This window comes from Nerophis ophidion, linkage group LG06, assembly GCF_033978795.1.
Source record: "Nerophis ophidion isolate RoL-2023_Sa linkage group LG06, RoL_Noph_v1.0, whole genome shotgun sequence".
Classification (NCBI taxonomy): domain Eukaryota; kingdom Metazoa; phylum Chordata; class Actinopteri; order Syngnathiformes; family Syngnathidae; genus Nerophis; species Nerophis ophidion.
Window position 1 is genome coordinate 14,239,512 of NC_084616.1, and position 19,977 is coordinate 14,259,488.

Consider the following 19,977-nt stretch of genomic DNA (forward strand, 5'->3'; position numbering starts at 1 on the left):
TGGATTGGATTTGGAATCCAATGTGATCCACTCCTGTATGTGTCAAGGTGTGATTCCATGTGATCCAATGGGATTAATTTTGGGATCCAGTGGGATTGAATGTGGGATTTAAAGGCCTACTGAAAGCCACTACTACCGACCACGCAGTCTGATAGTTTATATATCAATGATGAAATATTAACATTGCAACACATGCCAATACGGCCTTTTTAATTTACTAAATTGCAATTTTAAATTTCCCACAGAGTTTCTTGTTGAAAACGTCGCGGAATGATGACGCGTGTTTGTGACGTCTCGGGTAGTAGCGGACATATTAGCCCAGCACCACTTACGGCTAAAAGTCGTCTCTTTTCATCGCATGATTACACAGTAATTTGGACATCTGTGTTGCTGAATCTTTTGCAATTTGTTCAATTAATAATGGAGACGTCAAAGAAGAATGCTGTTGGTGGAAAGCGGTGGATTGCAGCTAACTGGGCAGTGGCTATTTTACCTCATTTTTTTTTATGCCTCTACAACCTGTAGAAAGGGTGGTCCCCACAAGTCACGAACAACAACTTGGTCCCCATGAACTATATTAACTCTTTTCCCCAGGGTCCCCAGTAAGACTGATCAGCAAATTACTTCATCAATCCAGAGATTTAAAGACGTGTATGAGCTAACTGGGCAGTGGCCATCTCACCTATTCTTTTTGTTATGCCTCCACAACCTGTAGAAAGGGTGGTCCCCACAAGTCACGAACAACAACTTGGTGCCCATGAACCATATTAACTCTTTTCCCCAGGGTCCCCAGTAAGACTGATCAGCAGATTACTTCATCAATTCAGAGATTTAAAGACGTGCATGAGCTAAATGGGCAGTGGCTATTTCACCTCATTTTTTTTATGCCTCCACAACCTGTAGAAAGGGTGGTCCCCACAAGTCACGAACAACAACTTGGTCCTCATGAACCATATTTACTCTTTTTCCCAGGGTCCCAGTAAGACTGATCATCACATTACTCCATCAATCCAGAGATTTAAAGATGCGTATGAGCTAACTGGGCAGTGGCCATCTCACCTATTTTTTTTGTTATGCCTCCACAACCTGTAGAAAGGGTGGTGCCCACAAGTCACGAACAACAACTTGGTCCCCATGAACTATATTAACTCTTTTCCCCAGGGTCCCCAGTAAGACTGATCAGCAAATTACTTCATCAATCCAGAGATTTAAAGACGTGTATGAGCTAACTGGGCAGTGGCCATCTCACCTTTTTTTTTTGTTATGCCTCCATAACCTGTAGAAAGGGTGGTCCCCACAAGTCACGAACAACAACTTGGTGCCCATGAACCATATTAACTCTTTTCCCCAGGGTCCCCAGTAAGACTGATCAGCAGATTACTTCATCAATTCAGAGATTTAAAGACATGCATGAGCTAAATGGGCAGTGGCTATTTTACCTCATTTTTTTTTATGCCTCCACAACCTGTAGAAAGGGTGGTCCCCACAAGTCACGAACAACAACTTGGTCCTCATGAACCATATTTACTCTTTTTCCCAGGGTCCCCAGTAAGACTGATCAGCACATTACTTCATCAATCCAGAGATTTAAAGATGTATATGAGCTAACTGGGCAGTGGCCATCTCACCTAATTTTTTTGTTATGCCTCCACAACCTGTAGAAAGGGTGGTCCCCACAAGTCACGAACAACAACTTGGTCCCTATGAAGCATATTAACTCTTTTCCCCAGGGTCTCCAGTAAGACTGATCAGCACATTACTTCATCAATCCAGAGATTTAAAGATGTGTATGAGCTAACTGGGCAGTGGCCATCTCACCTATTTTTTTTGTTATGCCGCCACAACTTGTAGAAAGGGTGGTCCCCACAAGTCACGAACAACAACTTGGTCCCCATGAAGCATATTAACTCTTTTCCCCAGGGTCCCCAGTAAGACTGATCAGCACATTACTTCATAAATCCAGAGATTTAAAGACGTGCATGAGCTAACTGGGCAGTGGCTATTTCACCTCATTTTTTTTTATGCCTCCACAACCTGTAGAATGGGTGGTCCCCACAAGTCACGAACAACAACTTGGTCCCAATGAAGCATATTAACTCTTTACCCCAAGGTCCCCAGTAAGACTGATCAGCACATTACTTCATCAATCCAGAGATTTAAAGACGTGTATGAGCTAACTGGGAAGTGGTTATTTTACGTCATTTTTTGTTATGCCTCCACAACCTGTAGAAAGGGTGGTCCCCACAAGTCACGAACAACAACTTGGTCCCCATCCCAAATGATAACCAGTATGTATGTGTGTGTGTTTGAGCCCAACTATGTGTGTCGCATGTTGCTGTTGTGTTGGTTCAGGCCAGGAATGTGCGACGTGGGTAGCCTGCAACAATGGAGCCGGGCTCCCTGAGGGTGGTCAATGGGATGGGTGTCACCCCCCGGCAGCCCCCCTGCTGGGTGATGTACAGCGCACAATGCACAGCTGTCAGGTCCTCTTAAGCCCCGGTGGAAACACACACATGTGACATATGTGACACAACAAGTCGATGATGACACAAAGTCTTCATGGTACTCGTTAAATATTTCCCGCTATTGACCCCGGTTTGTTTACCCCTACAGTATGTACATTACAACAAAGTTGCTAACTTAATCGCTGATGTGTGGTGCCCCCTACGGGTGTTGTTGACAAAGCTTTGTGACGTGCTAGCATTCATGAGGTAACACAGGTGTCATAGGGACGGCCTGGCGCGAATTGGGAGAGTGGCTATGCCAGCAACCTGAGGGTTACTGGTTCAATCCCATGTCCGTTGTGTCCTTGAGCAAGACACTTCACCCTTGGGTTCTGGTTAGCACCTTGCGTGGCATTAGTGTGTGAGTGAATGGGTGGATGTGGAAATAGTGTCAAAACGCTTTGAGTTCCTTAGAAAAAGGTAGAAAAGCGCAATACAAGTATAACCCATCTACCATTTACACTTATTTATTCACTCACCCAATTTTTCGCTCATTAATTACGTACATCATTCATATTCTTATTTATTAATTCACTCATTTATTTACTAATTCATTACCTCACTTATTCATTCATACATTCACTTATTCTTTCACTCTTATTCATTCACTTGCTTATTTATATACTCATTCAATCACATTCATTTTGTCACTCATTCACTTGCCTATTAATGTGTTCACACATTAATTCACTCACTCTTATTCACTCATTTACTCACTCGCTAATTCATTTTCACTTTCACTCACTTATTATTTTATTCCCTCATTCATTCTTATTTATTCACTCCTATTCATTCATAACCTCACGTTCATCCATTCTCATTCATTTATGCACAAATTCATGAATTCACTCATTTGTTCATACACACCTTTTTGTTCCCTTACCCATCTATTCACATATTCATTTTCTTGTTCTTTCACTCTTATTCATTCATTACCTCACAAATTCATCCATTCTCATTCATTTATGCTCACATTCATTAATTCACTCATTTGTTCATACACACTTATTTGTTCCCTCAACCATTTATTCACTCATTCATTGTCTTATTCATTCAAAACCTCACGCATTCATCCATTCTCATTCATCTATGCACTAATTCATTTAAATTCACTCATTTGTTCGTACACGTTTATTTGTTTCCTCATTCATTCATTCTCTTATTCATTCATAACCTTACAAATTCATCCATTCTCATTCATTTATGCACCAATTCATTAATTTATTTGTTCGTACGTGCCTTTTTGTTCCCTCACCCTTTTATTCACTCATTCATTTTCTCATTCATAACCTCACGCATTCATCCATTCTCATTCATCCATGCACTAATTCATTTAAATTCACTCATTTGTTCATACACACTTATTTGTTCCCTCATTCATTCATTCTCTTATTCATTCACTCTTATTCATTCATAACCTCACACATTCATCCATTCTCATTAATTTTTGCACCAATTCATTAATTTACTCATTTGTTCATACACATCTTTTTGTTCCCTCACCCCTTTCTTCACTCATTCATTTTCTCATTTATAACCCTACACATTTATCCGTTCTCTTACATTCATGCTCTAATTCATTAATTCATTCATTTGTTCATACACACTTATTTATGGGGGGACGGCGTGTTGCGGTTGGGAGAGTGGCTCTGCCAGCAACCCGAGGGTTCCTGGTTCAATCCCTGCACAAACACATTTACACATACACACACTGATAGCGGGAGCTGCCATGCAGGGCGCCAACCAGGACCCATCAGGAGCAAGGGGGAAGTGTCTTGCTCGAGGACACAATGGACGTGACTAAGACGGTAGAAGGTGGGGATTGAACCGGGAACCGTCAGGTTGGCTGACAAGGCCACCCTCCCAACCGCCACGCCGTCTCCTTCATTGATGTGCATTTTTGATCATCCATCCATCCATTTTTCTACTGCTTGTCCCCTTTTTTGATGGCCTATCTCAGCTGCATTCGGGCGGAAGGAGGGGTACACCCCGGACAAGTCGCCACCTCATCGCAGGCATTTTTGATCAAAAGACAATTAAACTTTAGCAACTAAACACATATTTACGCACCTAAGAAAATCTTATATTTCCTGGCCCCTTGTGCGCAGTGGCCTAGTGGTTCGAGTGTCCCCCCTGAGATCGGTAGGTCGTGAGTTCAAACCCCGGCCGAGTCGTACAAAAGACTGTAAAAATGGGACCCATTACCTCCCTGCTTGGCACTCAGCATCAAAGGGTTGGAATTGGGGGGTTAAATCACCCAAAAATTATTCCCGGGCGCGGCCACCGCTGCTGCTCACTGCTCCCCTCACCGCCCAGGGGGGTGTTTAAGGCTGATGGGTCAAATGCAGAGAATAATTTCGCCACACTTAGTCGTGTGTGTGACAATCATTGGTAATTTAACTTTAACTTCAACATAATAAGTAGTCTTCTTTATTGTTACTTACTAGCCCAGATTCACAAGCATACCAACCAAACAAATACATCCAAATACAATGAAAACAAACAAAAAACACACACACAAAAAACAAAAAGCGTAAAAGTTCATGACGTACCAAAAAAAGTAATACAGACATCACGGGAGGATACAAAACAAATACAAAACCAGACAAAAAGTAAGTAAAATAATAAATATAAAGCAAAATGTAAACACTTAATCTTTTCTCTCATTGTAAAGAGAATTCCAAAGTTGAACCTCCCCACCACTGATATACACATTTGTTTTAATGTTGTCCTTGAATACTCCATCCATCCATCTTCTTTTTCCGGAATTACTCCTAAAAATCGAAGTTCAGAAACCCTTGTCACACCTGGAAAGGCGTGTCCAAAATACCATGCTGATTGGACTAAACACGCTAAAGTTATATAGTGTTATGGCTGAGAAATTTCAAGTCTATCTGACTTATTAGGTTTGATACTAGCGCCACCGTGTGGTGTATTTGTCATTTCGGCGACGGCACCTGTTCACCCTTTTGCCGTGCAGCAATTTTAGTATATATCTTTATGTGTTGTGTATGAGGTGTACTTGAATGCACCATTCCAGCTTGAGTGGAAAGAAAACACATGTGTGTGTGCTTATACTACCTTTATGTATACTGTGTGCATGGTGTTCATACAGTACTGTATATATTTGTGTTTTTGTGTAAAAATGTATCCATGTATTGCAGTGGTTTGTGTGTATGCGTTTTATTAGGGATGCTGTGAGTATGTGTACACACACTGTATGTTGGTACACACGAGTAAAGGTGTTAAACGTACGCAAGAATGTAACATTAAGTGTCATTCACAAACTACTACTACTACTACTACTACTACTACAACACAAGTGTACACTTTGTAGTCACGTGACATAGTTGTGTCCGCTCAACCTTGGGCTTGAAGGTTGAGTCACTCAATAGCAGAGGTAACAGAGGACACCAGGGGGTGGGGCTAAGGAGATATATATATATATATATATATATATATATATATATATATATATATATATATATATATATATATATGTGTGTGTGTGTGTATGTACATATATACTGTGTATATATATATGTATATATATATATATACACACACATGTATATATATATATATACATACATATATATGTATATATACACATATATACTTTAAATATACATACATATATTTGTATCTATATACATATATATGCGTCTATATATATGTGTGTATATGTATATATATATATGTGTGAATATATATATACATACATAAATACACACAAATATATATACATATATGTGTATATATGTATGTCTGTATGTATGTAAGTATGTATATATACGTGTACGTATATATACTGTGTGTGTGATATATATATATATATATATATATATATATATATACACGTACATATATGCATACATATACAAACATATACATATGTTTGTATGTTTATACTGTATGTGTGTGTATATATGTATATATATGTGTATGCATATATATACTGTGTGTATATATGTGTGTATGTATAAATATGTATGTATGTATATATATATATCCATCCGCCATCCATTTTCTACTGTTTATTCCCTTTTGGGGTCGCAGGGGGTGCTGGCGCCTTTACACACACACACACACACATATACATATATATATATATATATATATATATATATATATATGTATACAAACATCTATATACATACATATACACACACATATGTGTATATATGTATGTATGTATATATGTGCATATATGTATGCATATATATGTGTATATATATGTATATATATATATATATATATATATATACTGTGTATACAAATATATATATTTATATATATATATACTGTATATATGTATGTGTATATATATATATATATTTTTTTTTTGTAAAGGGTTACAGGACACGCACACAAGTGTATATATAAAGATGACCTGTAAAGAACTATTGGCGACATCATGATTTATCATTGAGCTCCCTCTAGTGGCATCTTACACTACCTGCAACTTTCTGTCGGATCTTATTTTCAATATATTTTTGGGAAATAACTTATGTGTTTTGAACATACAGTATTTTTAATGAAGAAATACAGTGGATTTCAATTTCATAAATTAAATTCTCAAAATTTTGCTCTTTTGGGCTTGATACATTTGAAAGGAAATGATCCTTTTTTTTTTTTTTTTTCTTAAAAGAAGGATTTTCCTTTATATCTTTGAAATACCTAATACTATATAAATCAAAATGTGTTACATATTGAATGTCAACTATAATATTTTTTAACAAGTATGAGGCACACACAGGCTAGATTTTTTTTGTCACATACTACAACATTTTTTAAAAAAGTCCATTCGGCATCATCTGAGATGTTTTTTTTTTTGTTTTTTTTTGCTCAGCTTATTTTTGTTTTTGTGTTGGCGTCCAGCAGAAGAGTCAGGATGCAGAAGAATATTTGGTGTCGCTCGCCGCCAAGCGTGGCCGTTGGGACCGGCTGAGGAGGCGACGTAAGAGAAGTGCCAGACAGCCGGACTGTGAGTATTATTTCATAACTAATATGATCCGTCGGATTATGAGATGACAAAATATGACAATAAAACTCAAACTAACCAGTTAAAATCAGTTAATACACACAAAGATATATTAAACATATCATATAACATATGTTGATATTTATTTTAAATTATAAAGATTTTTTTTCTAAATAATTAATTAGTCTAAAATAATTACAGTTGAATCAGTTTTAAATGAATAAATGCAAATATATACAAACCTCAAAACCAGCGAAGTTGGCACGTTGTGTAAATGGTAAATAAAAACAAATTACAATGATTTGCGAATCCTTTTTAACTTATATTAAATAGACTAGACTGCAAAGACAAGATATTTAACGTCCAAACTGGTAAACTTTGTTGCAAATGTTAGCTCATTTAGAATTTGATGCCTGCGACATGTTTAAAAAAAAGCTGGCACAAGTGGCAAAAAAGACTGACAAACTTGAGGTATGCTCATCCAACACGTATTTGGATCATCCCACAGGTGGGAACAGGCTAATTGGCAACAGGTGGGGTGCCATGATTGGGTAAAAAAAAAGCAGCTTCCGTAAAATGCTTAGTCATTCACAAACAAGGACGGGGCGAGGGTCACCACTTTGTGAACAAATGTGAGAGCAAATTGTTTAAGAACAACATTTCCTAACGAGCTATTGCAAGGAAGGGATTTAACCATCTGCAGTCCGTAATGTCATCAAAAAGTTGATCTCTCATCAAAAAGTGACGTCAGTGTGTAAAGGATATCACCTCATGGGCTCAGGAACACTTCCAAAAACCACTGTCAGTAACTACAGTTTGTCCCTTCACCGGTAAGTGCAAGTACTATATGCAAAACCAAAGCCATTTATCAACAACACCCAGAAACGCTTCGGTACATCTTTGCGTCAGTCCAAGATGGACTGATGCAAAGTGGAAAAGTATTCTGTTGACTGACGAGTCCACATTTTAAATTGTTTTTGGTATCTATGGGCGTCGTGTCCTCCAGAACAAAGAGGAAAAGATCCATCCGGATCGTTATAGGCACCATGTTCAAAAGGCAGCATCTGTGATGGTATGGGGGTGCATTAGAGCCCAAGGCGTGGATAACTTACACATCTGTGAAGGCACCATTAATGCCGGTTTTGGAGCAACATATGTTGCCATCCAAGCAACGTTATCATGGACGCCCCTGCTTATTTCAGCAAAGACAATGCCAAGCCACGTGTTACAACAGCGTGGCTTCATAGTAAAAGAGTGCGGATACTAGACTGGCCTCCCTTTGGTCCAGAACTGTCTACCATGGAAAATAATTCCACCTGGAAAGCTTTAAAAATGTGTCTCCTCAGTTCCCAAACGTGTACCGAGTGTTGTTAAAAGGAAAGGCCATGTAACACAGTGGTAAAAATGCCCCTGTGACAACTTGTTTGCAATGTGTTGCTGTCATTAAATTTTAAGTTAATGATTAATTGCAAAAAAAAAAGTTGGAACGTTAATTATCTTGTCTCTGCAGTCTAATTATCAAGTAAAATTATTTACCATTTACATAACGTGCCAACTTCACTGGTTTTGGGTTTTGTAAATTAACAATACTAATATTATATTTATTTTAAATTAATAATAAATGTTTTAAATATTTTTTTCTAAAATAATTAAAGTTCCAAATTTTTTTAAATTAGTACATACAAATATATATAATGTTACAAAAATATACTACAATTGAATTGAAAATAAATACATATTGATTATTGTTGTATAACTTTGAAATTTCATAATGACAATTAAAAATTTTTTTTAAATTATATTTGCATTTTTTGCTGTGGTTGAAACGCTTTTTCAACATTGCGTGGAAGTCTGGGACAGTGTTTTGCCGAAAAGGTGCACCAGAGGGTCTGTGCAAATTACAGGGGTACCACACTACTCCGCCTCCCTGGGAATGGTTACGTCTAGGTACTGGAAAGGAGGTTCCGGCCGATAGTCGAACCTCAGATTCGAGAGGAGCAATGTGGAGTCCGTCCCAGTCGGGGAAACAACTGATCAGCTCTTTACTCTTGCGGGAATCCTGGAAAAGGCCTATCCAGTCTACATGTGCTTTGTGGATTTGGAGAAGGCGTATGACCGGGTACCCCGGGGGACCTGTGGGAGGTGCTGAGAGAGTACGGAGTGAGGGGGACCCTGCTGAGGACCATCCAATCTCTGTACAACCAAAGCGAGAGTTGTGTTCAGGTGCTTGGATGTAAGTCGGATCCGTTTCCAGTTGGAGTTGGTCTCCGCCAGGGCTGCGTTCTGTCACCTATTCTGATTGGGATTTTCATGAACAGGATTTCTAGGCAGAGTCGCGACCATGGCGGAGAGGGTATACATCCCGAGGGGCTAACGGTTGCGTCACTGCTTTTTGCAGATGATGTGGTCCTGATGGCACCATCGGTTCATGGCCTTCAGCTCTCACTGGATCGGTTCGCAGCCGAGTGTTGAGCAGCTGGACTGAGGATGAGCATCTCCAAATCTGAGGCAAATGGTTCCCAGCAGGAAACCGATGATTTGTACAGTCCAGATAGAGAGCGAGACTCTGTCCAAGGTGGAGGAGTTTAAGTATCTCGGGGTCTTGTTCACGAGTGAGGGAAAGATGGAGAAGGAAATCAGCCGGAGAATCCGAGCAGCTGAGGCAGTGTTGCATTCTCTCTGCAGCACTGTTCTGACTAAACGAGCGCTGAGCCAGAAACTATCTGCATTCCTACTCTCACCTATGGTCATGAAGTGTGGGTCACGACCGAAAGAATAAGATAGTGGATAGAAGCGGCCGAAATAGGTTTCCTCAGAAGGGTGGCTGGCATCTCCCTTAGAGATAGGTTGAGAAGTTCAGTCACCCGAGAGAGACTCGGAGTAGAGTCTCGGAGTAGAAAGAGCCTCCTACGCTGGCTCCTTGGCTTGGAAAGGAGCAAGCTTTGGTGGTTCAGGCACCTCGTGCAGATGCCTCACGAGCGTCTCCCTCGGGAGTTTCCTCAGAAGGGTGGCTGGCATCTCCCTTAGAGATAGGATGAGAAGTTCAGTCACGCGAGAGAGACTCGGAGTAGAGTCTTGGAGTAGAAAGAGCCTCCTACGCTGGCTCCTTGGCTTGGAAAGGAGCAAGCTTTGGTGGTTCAGGCACCTCGTGCAGATGCCTCACGAGCGTCTCCCTCGGGAGTTTCCTCAGAAGGGTGGCTGGCATCTCCCTTAGAGATAGGATGAGAAGTTCAGTCACCCGAGAGAGACTCGGAGTAGAAAGAGCCTCCTATGCTGGCTCCTTGGCTTGGAAAGGAGCAAGCTTTGGAGGTTCGGGCACCTCGTGCAGATGCCTCACGAGCGTCTCCCTCGGGAGTTTCCTCAGAAAGGTGGCTGGCATCTCTCTTAGAGATAGGGTGAGAAGTTCAGTCACCCGAGAGAGACTCGGAGTAGAAAGAGTCTCCTACGCTGGCTCCTTCGCTTGGAAAGAAGCCAGCTTTGGTAGTTCGGGCATCTCGTGTGGATGCCTCACGAGCGTCTCCCTCGGGAGTTTCCTCAGAAGGGTGGCTGGCATCTCCCTTAGAGATAGGGTGAGAAGTTCAGTCACCCGAGAGAGACTCGGAGTAGAGTCTCGGAGTAGAAAGAGCCTCCTACGCTGGCTCCTTGGCTTGGAAAGGAGCAAGCTTTGGTGGTTCAGGCTCCTCGTGCAGATGCCTCACAAGCGTCTCCCTCGAGAGTTTCCTCAGAAGGGTGGCTGGCATCTCTCTTAGAGATAGGGTGAGAAGTTCAGTCACCCAAGAGAGACTCGGAGTAGAAAGAGTCTCCTACGCTGGCTCCTTCGCTTGGAAAGGGGCCCGCTTTGGTGGTTCGGGCACCTCGTGCAGATGCCTCACGAGCGTCTCCTTCGGGAGTTTCCTCAGAAGGGTGGCTGGCATCTCCCTTAGAGATAGGGTGAGAAGTTCAGTCACCCGAGAGAGACTCAGAGTAGAGTCTCGGAGTAGAAAGAGCCTCCTATGCTGGCTCCTTCACTTGGAAAGGAGCCAGCTTTGGTGGTTCCGGCATCTCGTGTGGGTGCCTCACGAGCGTCTTCCTCGGGAGTTTCCCCAGAAGGGTGGCTGGCAACTCCCTTAGAGATAGGGTGAGAAGTTCAGTCACCCGAGAGAGACTCGGAGTAGAAAGAGTCTCCTACGCTGGCTCCTTCGCTTGGAAAGGAGCCAGCTTTGGTAGTTCGGGCATCTCGTGTGGATGCCTCACGAGCGTCTCCCTCGGGAGTTTCCTCAGAAGGGTGGCTGGCATCTCCCTTAGAGATAGGGTGAGAAGTTCAGTCACCCGAGAGAGACTCGGAGTAGAGTCTCGGAGTAGAAAGAGCCTCCTACGCTGGCTCCTTGGCTTAGAAAGGAGCCAGCTTTGGTGGTTCGGGCACCTCGTGCAGATGCCTCACGAGCGTCTCCCTCGGGAGTTTCCTCAGAAGGGTGGCTGGCATCTCCCTTAGAGATAGGGTGAGAAGTTCAGTCACCCGAGAGAGACTCGGAGTAGAGTCTCGGAGTAGAAAGAGCCTCCTACGCTGGCTCCTTGGCTTGGAAAGGAGCAAGCTCTGGTGGTTCAGGCACCTCGTGCAGATGCCTCACGCGCGTCTCCCTCGAGAGGTTCCTCAGAAGGGTGGCTGGCATCTCCCTTAGAGATAGGATGAGAAGTTCAGTCACGCGAGAGAGACTCGGAGTAGAAAGAGCCTCCTACGCTGGCTCCTTGGCTTGGAAAGAGCAAGCTTTGGTGGTTCGGGCACCTCGTGTGGATGCCTCACGAGCGTCTCCCTCGGGAGTTTCCTCAGAAGGGGGGCTGGCATCTCCCTTAGAGATAGGTTGAGAAGTTCAGTCACCCGAGAGAGACTCGGAGTAGAAAGAGCCTCCTACGCTGGCTCCTTGGCTTGGAAAGGAGCAAGCTTTGGAGGTTCGGGCACCTCGTGCAGATGCCTCACGAGCGTCTCCCTCGGGAGTTTCCTCAGAAAGGTGGCTGGCATCTCTCTCAGAGATAGGGTGAGAAGTTCAGTCACCCGAGAGAGACTCGGAGTAGAGTCTCGGAGTAGAAAGAGCCTCCTACGCTGGCTCCTTGGCTTGGAAAGGAGCAAACTTTGGAGGTTCGGGCACCTCGTGCAGATGCCTCACGAACGTCTCCCTAGGGAGCTCCTCGTTACACCTCCCACTGGGAGGAGTCCCAGGGGCAGGCCAAGGACCAGATGGGGAGGGTTACATCTCCTCTCTGGCCTGGGAACACTTCGGGATACCCCAGGAGGAAGTTGCTAATGTTGCCCGGAAGAGGGAAGTCTGGGGATCTCTGCTGGAGCTGTTGTCCCAGCAACCCAATTCAGTATTTGGTTTTCCCATCTAGAATATAAGACGCCTGGCTTCTTTTAGACTTTTTTGTTGTAGAGCGGCGTGAGTCCAGTAAGGAAAGACAACGTGTACTTTGTGTCCTCCGGCAGATTCTTCATCACCTCCATGTTTCTGCGACATCATCCAAGCCTCCTCTGACCACGCCCGCCAGCTCGCCCTCCGACCGCTCGACGTTGCGCCCGCAAGGCGGGGGAGCCACCCCCTCCCGAGCTGACTTTCATGGCCGCGGCACTCTAAGGCTGCCATGGCAGCTGCTGCCGCCGATGCCTCACAACGTATTACCGCACTGACGCCGGAGGAAGAGGGACGACGGACCGCCGCCGCCGCCAAGTTGTTCGGGAGCGCCAGCCCGCTGCCGCGCACAGAGCGAGAGAGGGGGAGAGAGAGGGACGACGAGGAAGACGAGGGGGCGAGAGGGAAGGAGTGTTTGGTGTGCGGGGCTCTGTTCGCCTCTCAGGAGAAGCTCCGCCTCCACGCCGCGACGCACGGGGGAGAGAAACCCTTTCACTGCTCGCAGCCCCACTGTGCGAAGGCCTTCAGCTCCAAATACAAACTCTTCAGGTACTCCGACTGTCACACTTTTTTGTACATGACTACATTTTTTTACTTTGATAAGGCATGAGAAAGAGCAAAGAAAAACTTGGCCCTCTTTGACCATTTATTAGTTCCTACAGGAATTCGCAATGTTGCCAATTTAAACAAATTCCACCAATCCCTGCAAATTATGAACAGCATTGCGATTTTGTCCGACGCCCACATCTTCCCTGCATATTTCGGCCAATCAGTGTCATTTTTGCTCAAACGTGTCTAATCAGAACTTATTTTTCTTGCGTTGGTGAAGCAGGAACAACAACTTGTAACAATATATGAACTTTTTGTTCATCAAAATACACAATTGTCGTCCTCCCGCTTTGCTCGGACCTATGGCGCTAAGCATTCTGGGTAATGTAGTATATAAACCAGGGGTCACCAACCTTTTTGAAACCAAGAGATACTTCTTGGGTACTGATTAATGCGAAGGGCTACCAGTTTGATACACACTTAAATAAATTGCCCAAAATAGCCAATTTGCTCAATTTACCTTTAATAAAAAAATCAATATATATAAAAAAAAAATTGTATTTCTGTCTGTCATTCCGTCGTACAATTTTTTTCCTTTTACGGAAGATTTTTTGTAGAGAATAAATGATGAAAAATTGAACGGTTTAAAAGAGGAGAAAACTCCAAAAAAAAATGAAAATTTTATTTTGAAACATAGTTCATCTTTAATTTTGACTCTTTAAAATTCAAAATTCAACCGAAAAAAAGAATAGGAAAACTAGATAATTCGAATCTTTTTGAAAAAATAAAAAAAATAATGTATAGAACATCATTAGTAATTTTTCCTGATTAATTTTAGAATTTTGATGACATGTTTTAAATAGGTTAAAATCCAATCTGCACTTTGTTAGAATATATAATAAATTGAACCAAGCTATATTTCTAACAAAGACAAATCATTATTTCGTCGAGATTTTCCAAAACAAAAAATTTAAAAGAAATTCAAAAGACTTTGAAGTAAGGTTTACATTTGATTGTACAGATTTTATAGATTTGGCCGAATTTTTATTTATTTTTGTTTTAATCATAAATTTGAAGAAATTTTTCACAAATATTCTTCGTCGAAAAAACAGAAGCTAAAATTAAGAAATAAATAAAGATTTATTTATTATTATTTACAATAAATAAAAAAATGTACTTGAACATTGATTTAAATTGTCAGGAAAGAAGAGGAAGGAATTTAAAAGGTAAAAAGGTATATGTGTTTAAAAATCCTAAAATCATTTTTAAGGTTGTATTTTTTTCTCTAAAATTGTCTTTCTGAAAGTTATAAGAAGCAAACCATGAAAATAAATCTATTTATTTAAACAAGTGAAGACCAAGTCTTTAAAATATTTTCTTGGATTTTCACATTTTATTTGAGTTTTGTCTCTCTTTGAATTAAAAATGTCGAGCAAAGCGAGACCAGCTTGCGAGTAAATAAATAAAATTGAAAAAATAGAGGCAGCTCACTGGTAAGTGATTTTAGAACAGGCCGGTGGGCGACTCATCTGGTCCTTACGGGCACCGCGTTGGTGACCCCTGACATAAACATTTACTTCCTAGTGTACATGCAATTATACATCTACTCAACATGTATTTATCCATATTATATGTTCATTTACCCACCTAATTGCTTCCAAATGGTGTTAGTAACACGGCAGTAAAATGGCCGATCAAACAAAACAGAAGTCATCGCCATGGACCCACTAACTGCGGAAGTTAGCTCTCCAATCAGCTAAACAGACTCAATAAGTTTTGGTGAATTTACAAAACTGAAACAATTAAAAAAATAATGCCATTGTAAAGTTAATAATACTAACACAGACACTTGTAAACTTGTTCGCTTATTGGCTAATGGTTACAGCAGGATCTTCATTACATAACGATAGCATGTACAAACATACTTGCCAACCTTGAGACCTCCGATTTCGGGAGGTGGGGGCTAGGGGGGGTGGGGCAGTGGGGATTATTTACAATCTGGGGGTGGGATGAGGATCTTTGGTTGATATCAGTACTTCAGTCATCAACAATTGCATCAACAGAGAAATGGACATTGGACTTAATAGCGAGCAGAGAACATAGTGAGTTCAGATAGCATAAAAACAAGTATATACATTAGAAGTACATTCGATTATTTACATTGGGTTATTTACAATCTGGGGAGATGGGATGTGAATGTAGGAGGGTATTAGTAAAGGGTTGAAGTCGCCTGGAGGTGTTGTAGTGCATGTACAGTAGATGGCAGTATTGTCCTGTTTAAGAGTGTCACGACATTGCTGTTTACGGCAGACGAAAACGTGACTGCTGTTGTTGTGTGTTGTTAACGCGCTGGGAGGACGTTAATGAAACTGCCTAACAGTAAACCCACATAAGAAACCAAGAAATCGCCCTCGATCATTCTACAGTTAAAATGTCATTGGGCAGACACGCTGTTTATATTGTGGGAAAGCGGACGTGAAAACAAGCTGTCCTCACTCAGGTCCGCATGGTGCTGGAGGGGGCGTGGCCTCCAGCTCCGCCTGAATTTCGGGAGATTTTCGGGAGAGGCGCTGAATTTCGGGAGTCTCCCGCAAAATCCGGGAGGCTTGGCAAGTATGTGTACAAATATGCATGGAAACACTCCTACAGACATCACACATGGGACGGTTTGGCGAGTATGAATAGTTTTAGTTATATTGTAAAACTTACGAACGAGTGATTCATGAAGAATCCATACAAGTAGAAACCCTACGGATGACTCGAAGACGGAACGGCACTTGTACTTCCGGGTGAAATCAATAAACAGAAGGAAATACGGGATTGTTTTAGTTGAGGCAAGGTTCCTGGTTCGACCCACGGCTTGCGCCATCCGAGTCACGTCCGTTGTGTCTTTGAGCAAGACACTTCACTCTTGCTCCTGATGGGTCGTGGTTAGGGCCTTGCAAGGCAGCTCCCGCCATGAATTTGGAAATAGTGTCAAAGTGCTTTGAGTACCTTGACGGTGGAAAAGCGATATAGAAGTATAACCCATATTGTAAAACTTAAAAACGTTGCTTAAGAGTGATGAATGAAGAATCCGTACGAGTAGAAACGCTATGGACGGCTAGAAGATGGACTGTCCGGTTGAAAGCTTAGTCTAAACCAGTGGTTTTTAACCTTGTTGGAGGTTCCCAACCCCACCAGTTTCATACGTGCATTCACCAATCCCTTCTTTTGTGGAAAAAAAAATAAAAAAATTTCAGATTTAAGACAAAGTTATATAGTTTTTTGTTCATGGTGTACAAAATGAACCGTGCATGAACATCACCTTGTTCAAAAGAACAAAACCAACAGTGCATGAACTCCCGACAAATTATCCATTCAACCATCCATTTTCGACCGCTTATTCCCTGTGGGGCCGTGGGGGGGTTACAATCGGGCGGAAGGCGGCGTACACCCTGGACAAGTCGCCACCTCATCGCAGGGCCACGACAAATTACACACCTGCAAATCGGTGTGACTTCTGCTGTTGCCGTATCCATAATAGGCCGATATGGAGAAGTTTTTATCTACACGATGAGTCCATACATGCCAACCTTCATGATTTTTCCGGGAGAATCCCTAATTTCAGTGCCCCTCCCCAAAATCTCCCGGGGCAACCATTCTCCCGATTTCCACAACAATATTGGGGGCGTGCCTTAAAGGCACTGCCTTTACAGTCCTCTACAACCTGTCGTCATGTCCGGTTTTCCTCCAAAAAAATGGCGTGCCGGCGCATTCACATCATTTATGTGGCTTTTACACGATGCAAGGCATACTTGGTCAACAGCCATACAGGTCACACTGAAGGTGGCCGTATAAACAACTTTAACACTATTACAAATACGCACCACACTGTGAACCCACACCAAACAAGAGTGACACACACATTTCGGGAGAACATCCGCACCGTAACAAATACCCAGAATCCCTTGCAGCACCAACTCTTCCGGAATCTACAATATACACCCCCGCTACCACCAAACCCTGCCCACCTGAACCCCCAGTCCCCCCATGTCCCAAATTCGGAGGTCTCAAGGTTGGCAAGTAAGGATGAGTTGGGTTTGTCTTGACTGGCTCTGCTAAACCCCTGAGGCCGACTCCCCTAGGGTTTGGTCGAACCCGGGTTAAGAACCACTGGTCTAAATAGAAGGGCACCGCAGCACCTGCAGTGAGTAAACTCGTCCAAAAGATGGCGCCAAAACATAGCCGCACCGTTTTATAAGCCGCAGGGTTTTAGCGTAGGAAAAAAGCTGCGGCCTATAGTTTGGAATTTGCAGTATATTGTATTTTTGGTCCAAGTAACTGCTGTAAAAAAAATTGTCATGTTGATTCTCCTCACTAAAACACATGTGGTCGCCCCCCCGCAGGCATATGGCCACGCATTCTCCGCAGAAGACCCACCAGTGCTCCTTTTGTGAGAAGATGTTCCACCGCAAAGACCACCTGAAGAACCACCTGCAGACCCACGACCCCAACAAGGAGGCCTTCAAGTGCGAGGAGTGCGGCAAGCACTACAACACCAAGCTGGGCTACAAGCGCCACGTGGCCATGCACTCGGCCACGGCGGGCGACCTCACCTGCAAGGTGTGCATGCAGCGGTACGAGAACACGCCCGTCCTGCTGGAGCACCTCAAGAGCCACTCGGGGAAGTCGTCGGGCGGCGCCAAGGAGAAGAAGCACCCGTGCGACCACTGCGACCGCCGCTTCTACACGCGGAAGGACGTGCGGCGCCACATGGTGGTGCACACCGGCCGCAAGGACTTCCTGTGCCAGTACTGCGCCCAGCGCTTCGGCAGGAAGGACCACCTGACGCGCCACGTGAAGAAGAGCCACTCGCAGGAGCTGCTGAAGATCAAGACGGAGCCGCCGGACATGCTGGGCCTCCTCACCTCGGGCTCGCCGCCTTGCTCGGTGAAGGAGGAGCTCAGCCCCATGATGTGCAGCATGGCCCCCAACAAGGACCCCATGATGGGCAAGCCCTTCCCGAGCGGGGCCCCCTTCCCCATGGGCGTGTACAACCCCCACCACCTGCAGGCCATGTCCAACTCCGGGGTGGCCCACCCGCACCCTCACCCGCACCCGCACCCGCCGCTCATATCCGCGCCCCTCTCGGCGGCCATGAGCTGCCACATGGAGCCCACTGGATCCCTGCACCCGCACTCCCACCACCACCACCACCATCACCACCACCACCACCACCACCATTCCCCGCCCCACCAGCAGCAGCAGCACCACCCCCAGCAGGCGCCCAAGTACCAGCTGGGATCTACCTCATACCTGCTGGACAAACCCTTGAAGGTGGAGATGGAGAGCTTCCTCATGGATCTGCAGAGCGGGCTGCCCGGCCCGGGGTCCTCGGCGGAGCCCCACGCTGCTGTTTCCCCGCCTAAGGACGGACTGGAGCCCCCCGCCGGTTTGACGGAAGAACTGTGCGGCGATCCCCTGCTGTCCAAGAGCCCTGCGGTGATCGCCGAGTCCCTGTGTGCTGCTAACGTTGACTTCTCCAGCCTGCTGGGCTTCCTCCCGCTCAACCTGCCCCCCTACAGCGCCCCCATGAGCGCCGGGGGGCTGGTGATGGGCTACACCTCGTCGGCGACTCCCTCCTCCTCGTCCTCGTCTTCCTCGACTCTGCACGCCGCCGAGCCGGCGCCTCTTACCTCTTTGCAACCGCAACCTCAGGAGCAGCAGAGCTCCGGCGGGGGCCTGGGTCTCGGACCCCTGCACCCCCTCCCACCAGTGTTCAGCTCCAGCCTCAGCAGCACCACGCTGCCACGCTTCCACCAGGCCTTCCAGTGAGCGTTTTTTTTTGTCGTTCTTCCTCAAAAGGAAACTCAAGGCCCGTTTAAGCAAAACAAAGAAAATCGCTTTTATTTGGGATTTCCCTCCCCCCCCCGTAGTTATAACCGCATATTAACCCCCTTTTTTTCGCCATTTATACCCCTTATTTAGTAGTGTATAGCGGGCAGAACCAGTAGGCCAAAAGGCGTGGTTCTGCGTTACTCTCTAAAGCAATATTAGAAGAAAAATATATCAAAGATAAAAGTTTAGTGAAGATGATCTGTATTTGTTGTGACCCGGATACAAAAAACAAAAAAACAACTTAGCGTTTGAAGTGGATATTTTCTTGTGTTTCTTTGATGTAATTGTAAGAATCGCGCTCCAACGTCTCGCCTTGAGACGAAAAAAAAAGACTCGAAACATACTTGCCAACCTTGAGACCTCCGATTTCGGGAGGTGGGGGACGACGGGGGGTCGGGGGCGTGGTTGGGGCGGGCCGTGGTTAAGAGGCGAGGAGTATATTTACATCTACAATCCTCCAACTCGAGTATTTCATTTATATTTCATATATATATATATATATATACATACATGTATGAAATACTTGACTTTCAGTGAATTCTAGCTATATATATTTATTTTATTACATATATAACTAAAATAAATAGTTACATTTCAGACGGCACCTAATAAAAACACAGTTGTTCTACTAACTGTACTGTGGTTGCTGGTTACTAAAAAAAAACAACAACAACACTTA

The 19,977-nt window shown here is 43.9% G+C and overlaps 1 protein-coding gene across 2 annotated transcripts in view; it reads left to right on the forward strand.

Moving 5' to 3' along the window:
* Positions 1–19,656, forward strand: part of plagl2 (pleiomorphic adenoma gene-like 2) — a 117,692-nt gene extending 98,036 nt beyond the window's left edge. The window contains exons 2-4 of one of the 2 annotated variants that reach the window (XM_061902718.1): positions 7,386–7,491; positions 12,947–13,418; positions 17,807–19,656. In XM_061902718.1, coding sequence (XP_061758702.1) covers positions 13,102–13,418; positions 17,807–19,235 — 1,746 coding nt within the window. In that variant the 5' untranslated portion in view covers positions 7,386–7,491; positions 12,947–13,101 and the 3' untranslated portion in view covers positions 19,236–19,656. The remainder of the gene's footprint in view (positions 1–7,385; positions 7,492–12,946; positions 13,419–17,806) is intronic. The other variant, XM_061902717.1, reaches the window with a different exon arrangement.
* The last annotated feature ends 321 nt before the right edge of the window (positions 19,657–19,977 follow it).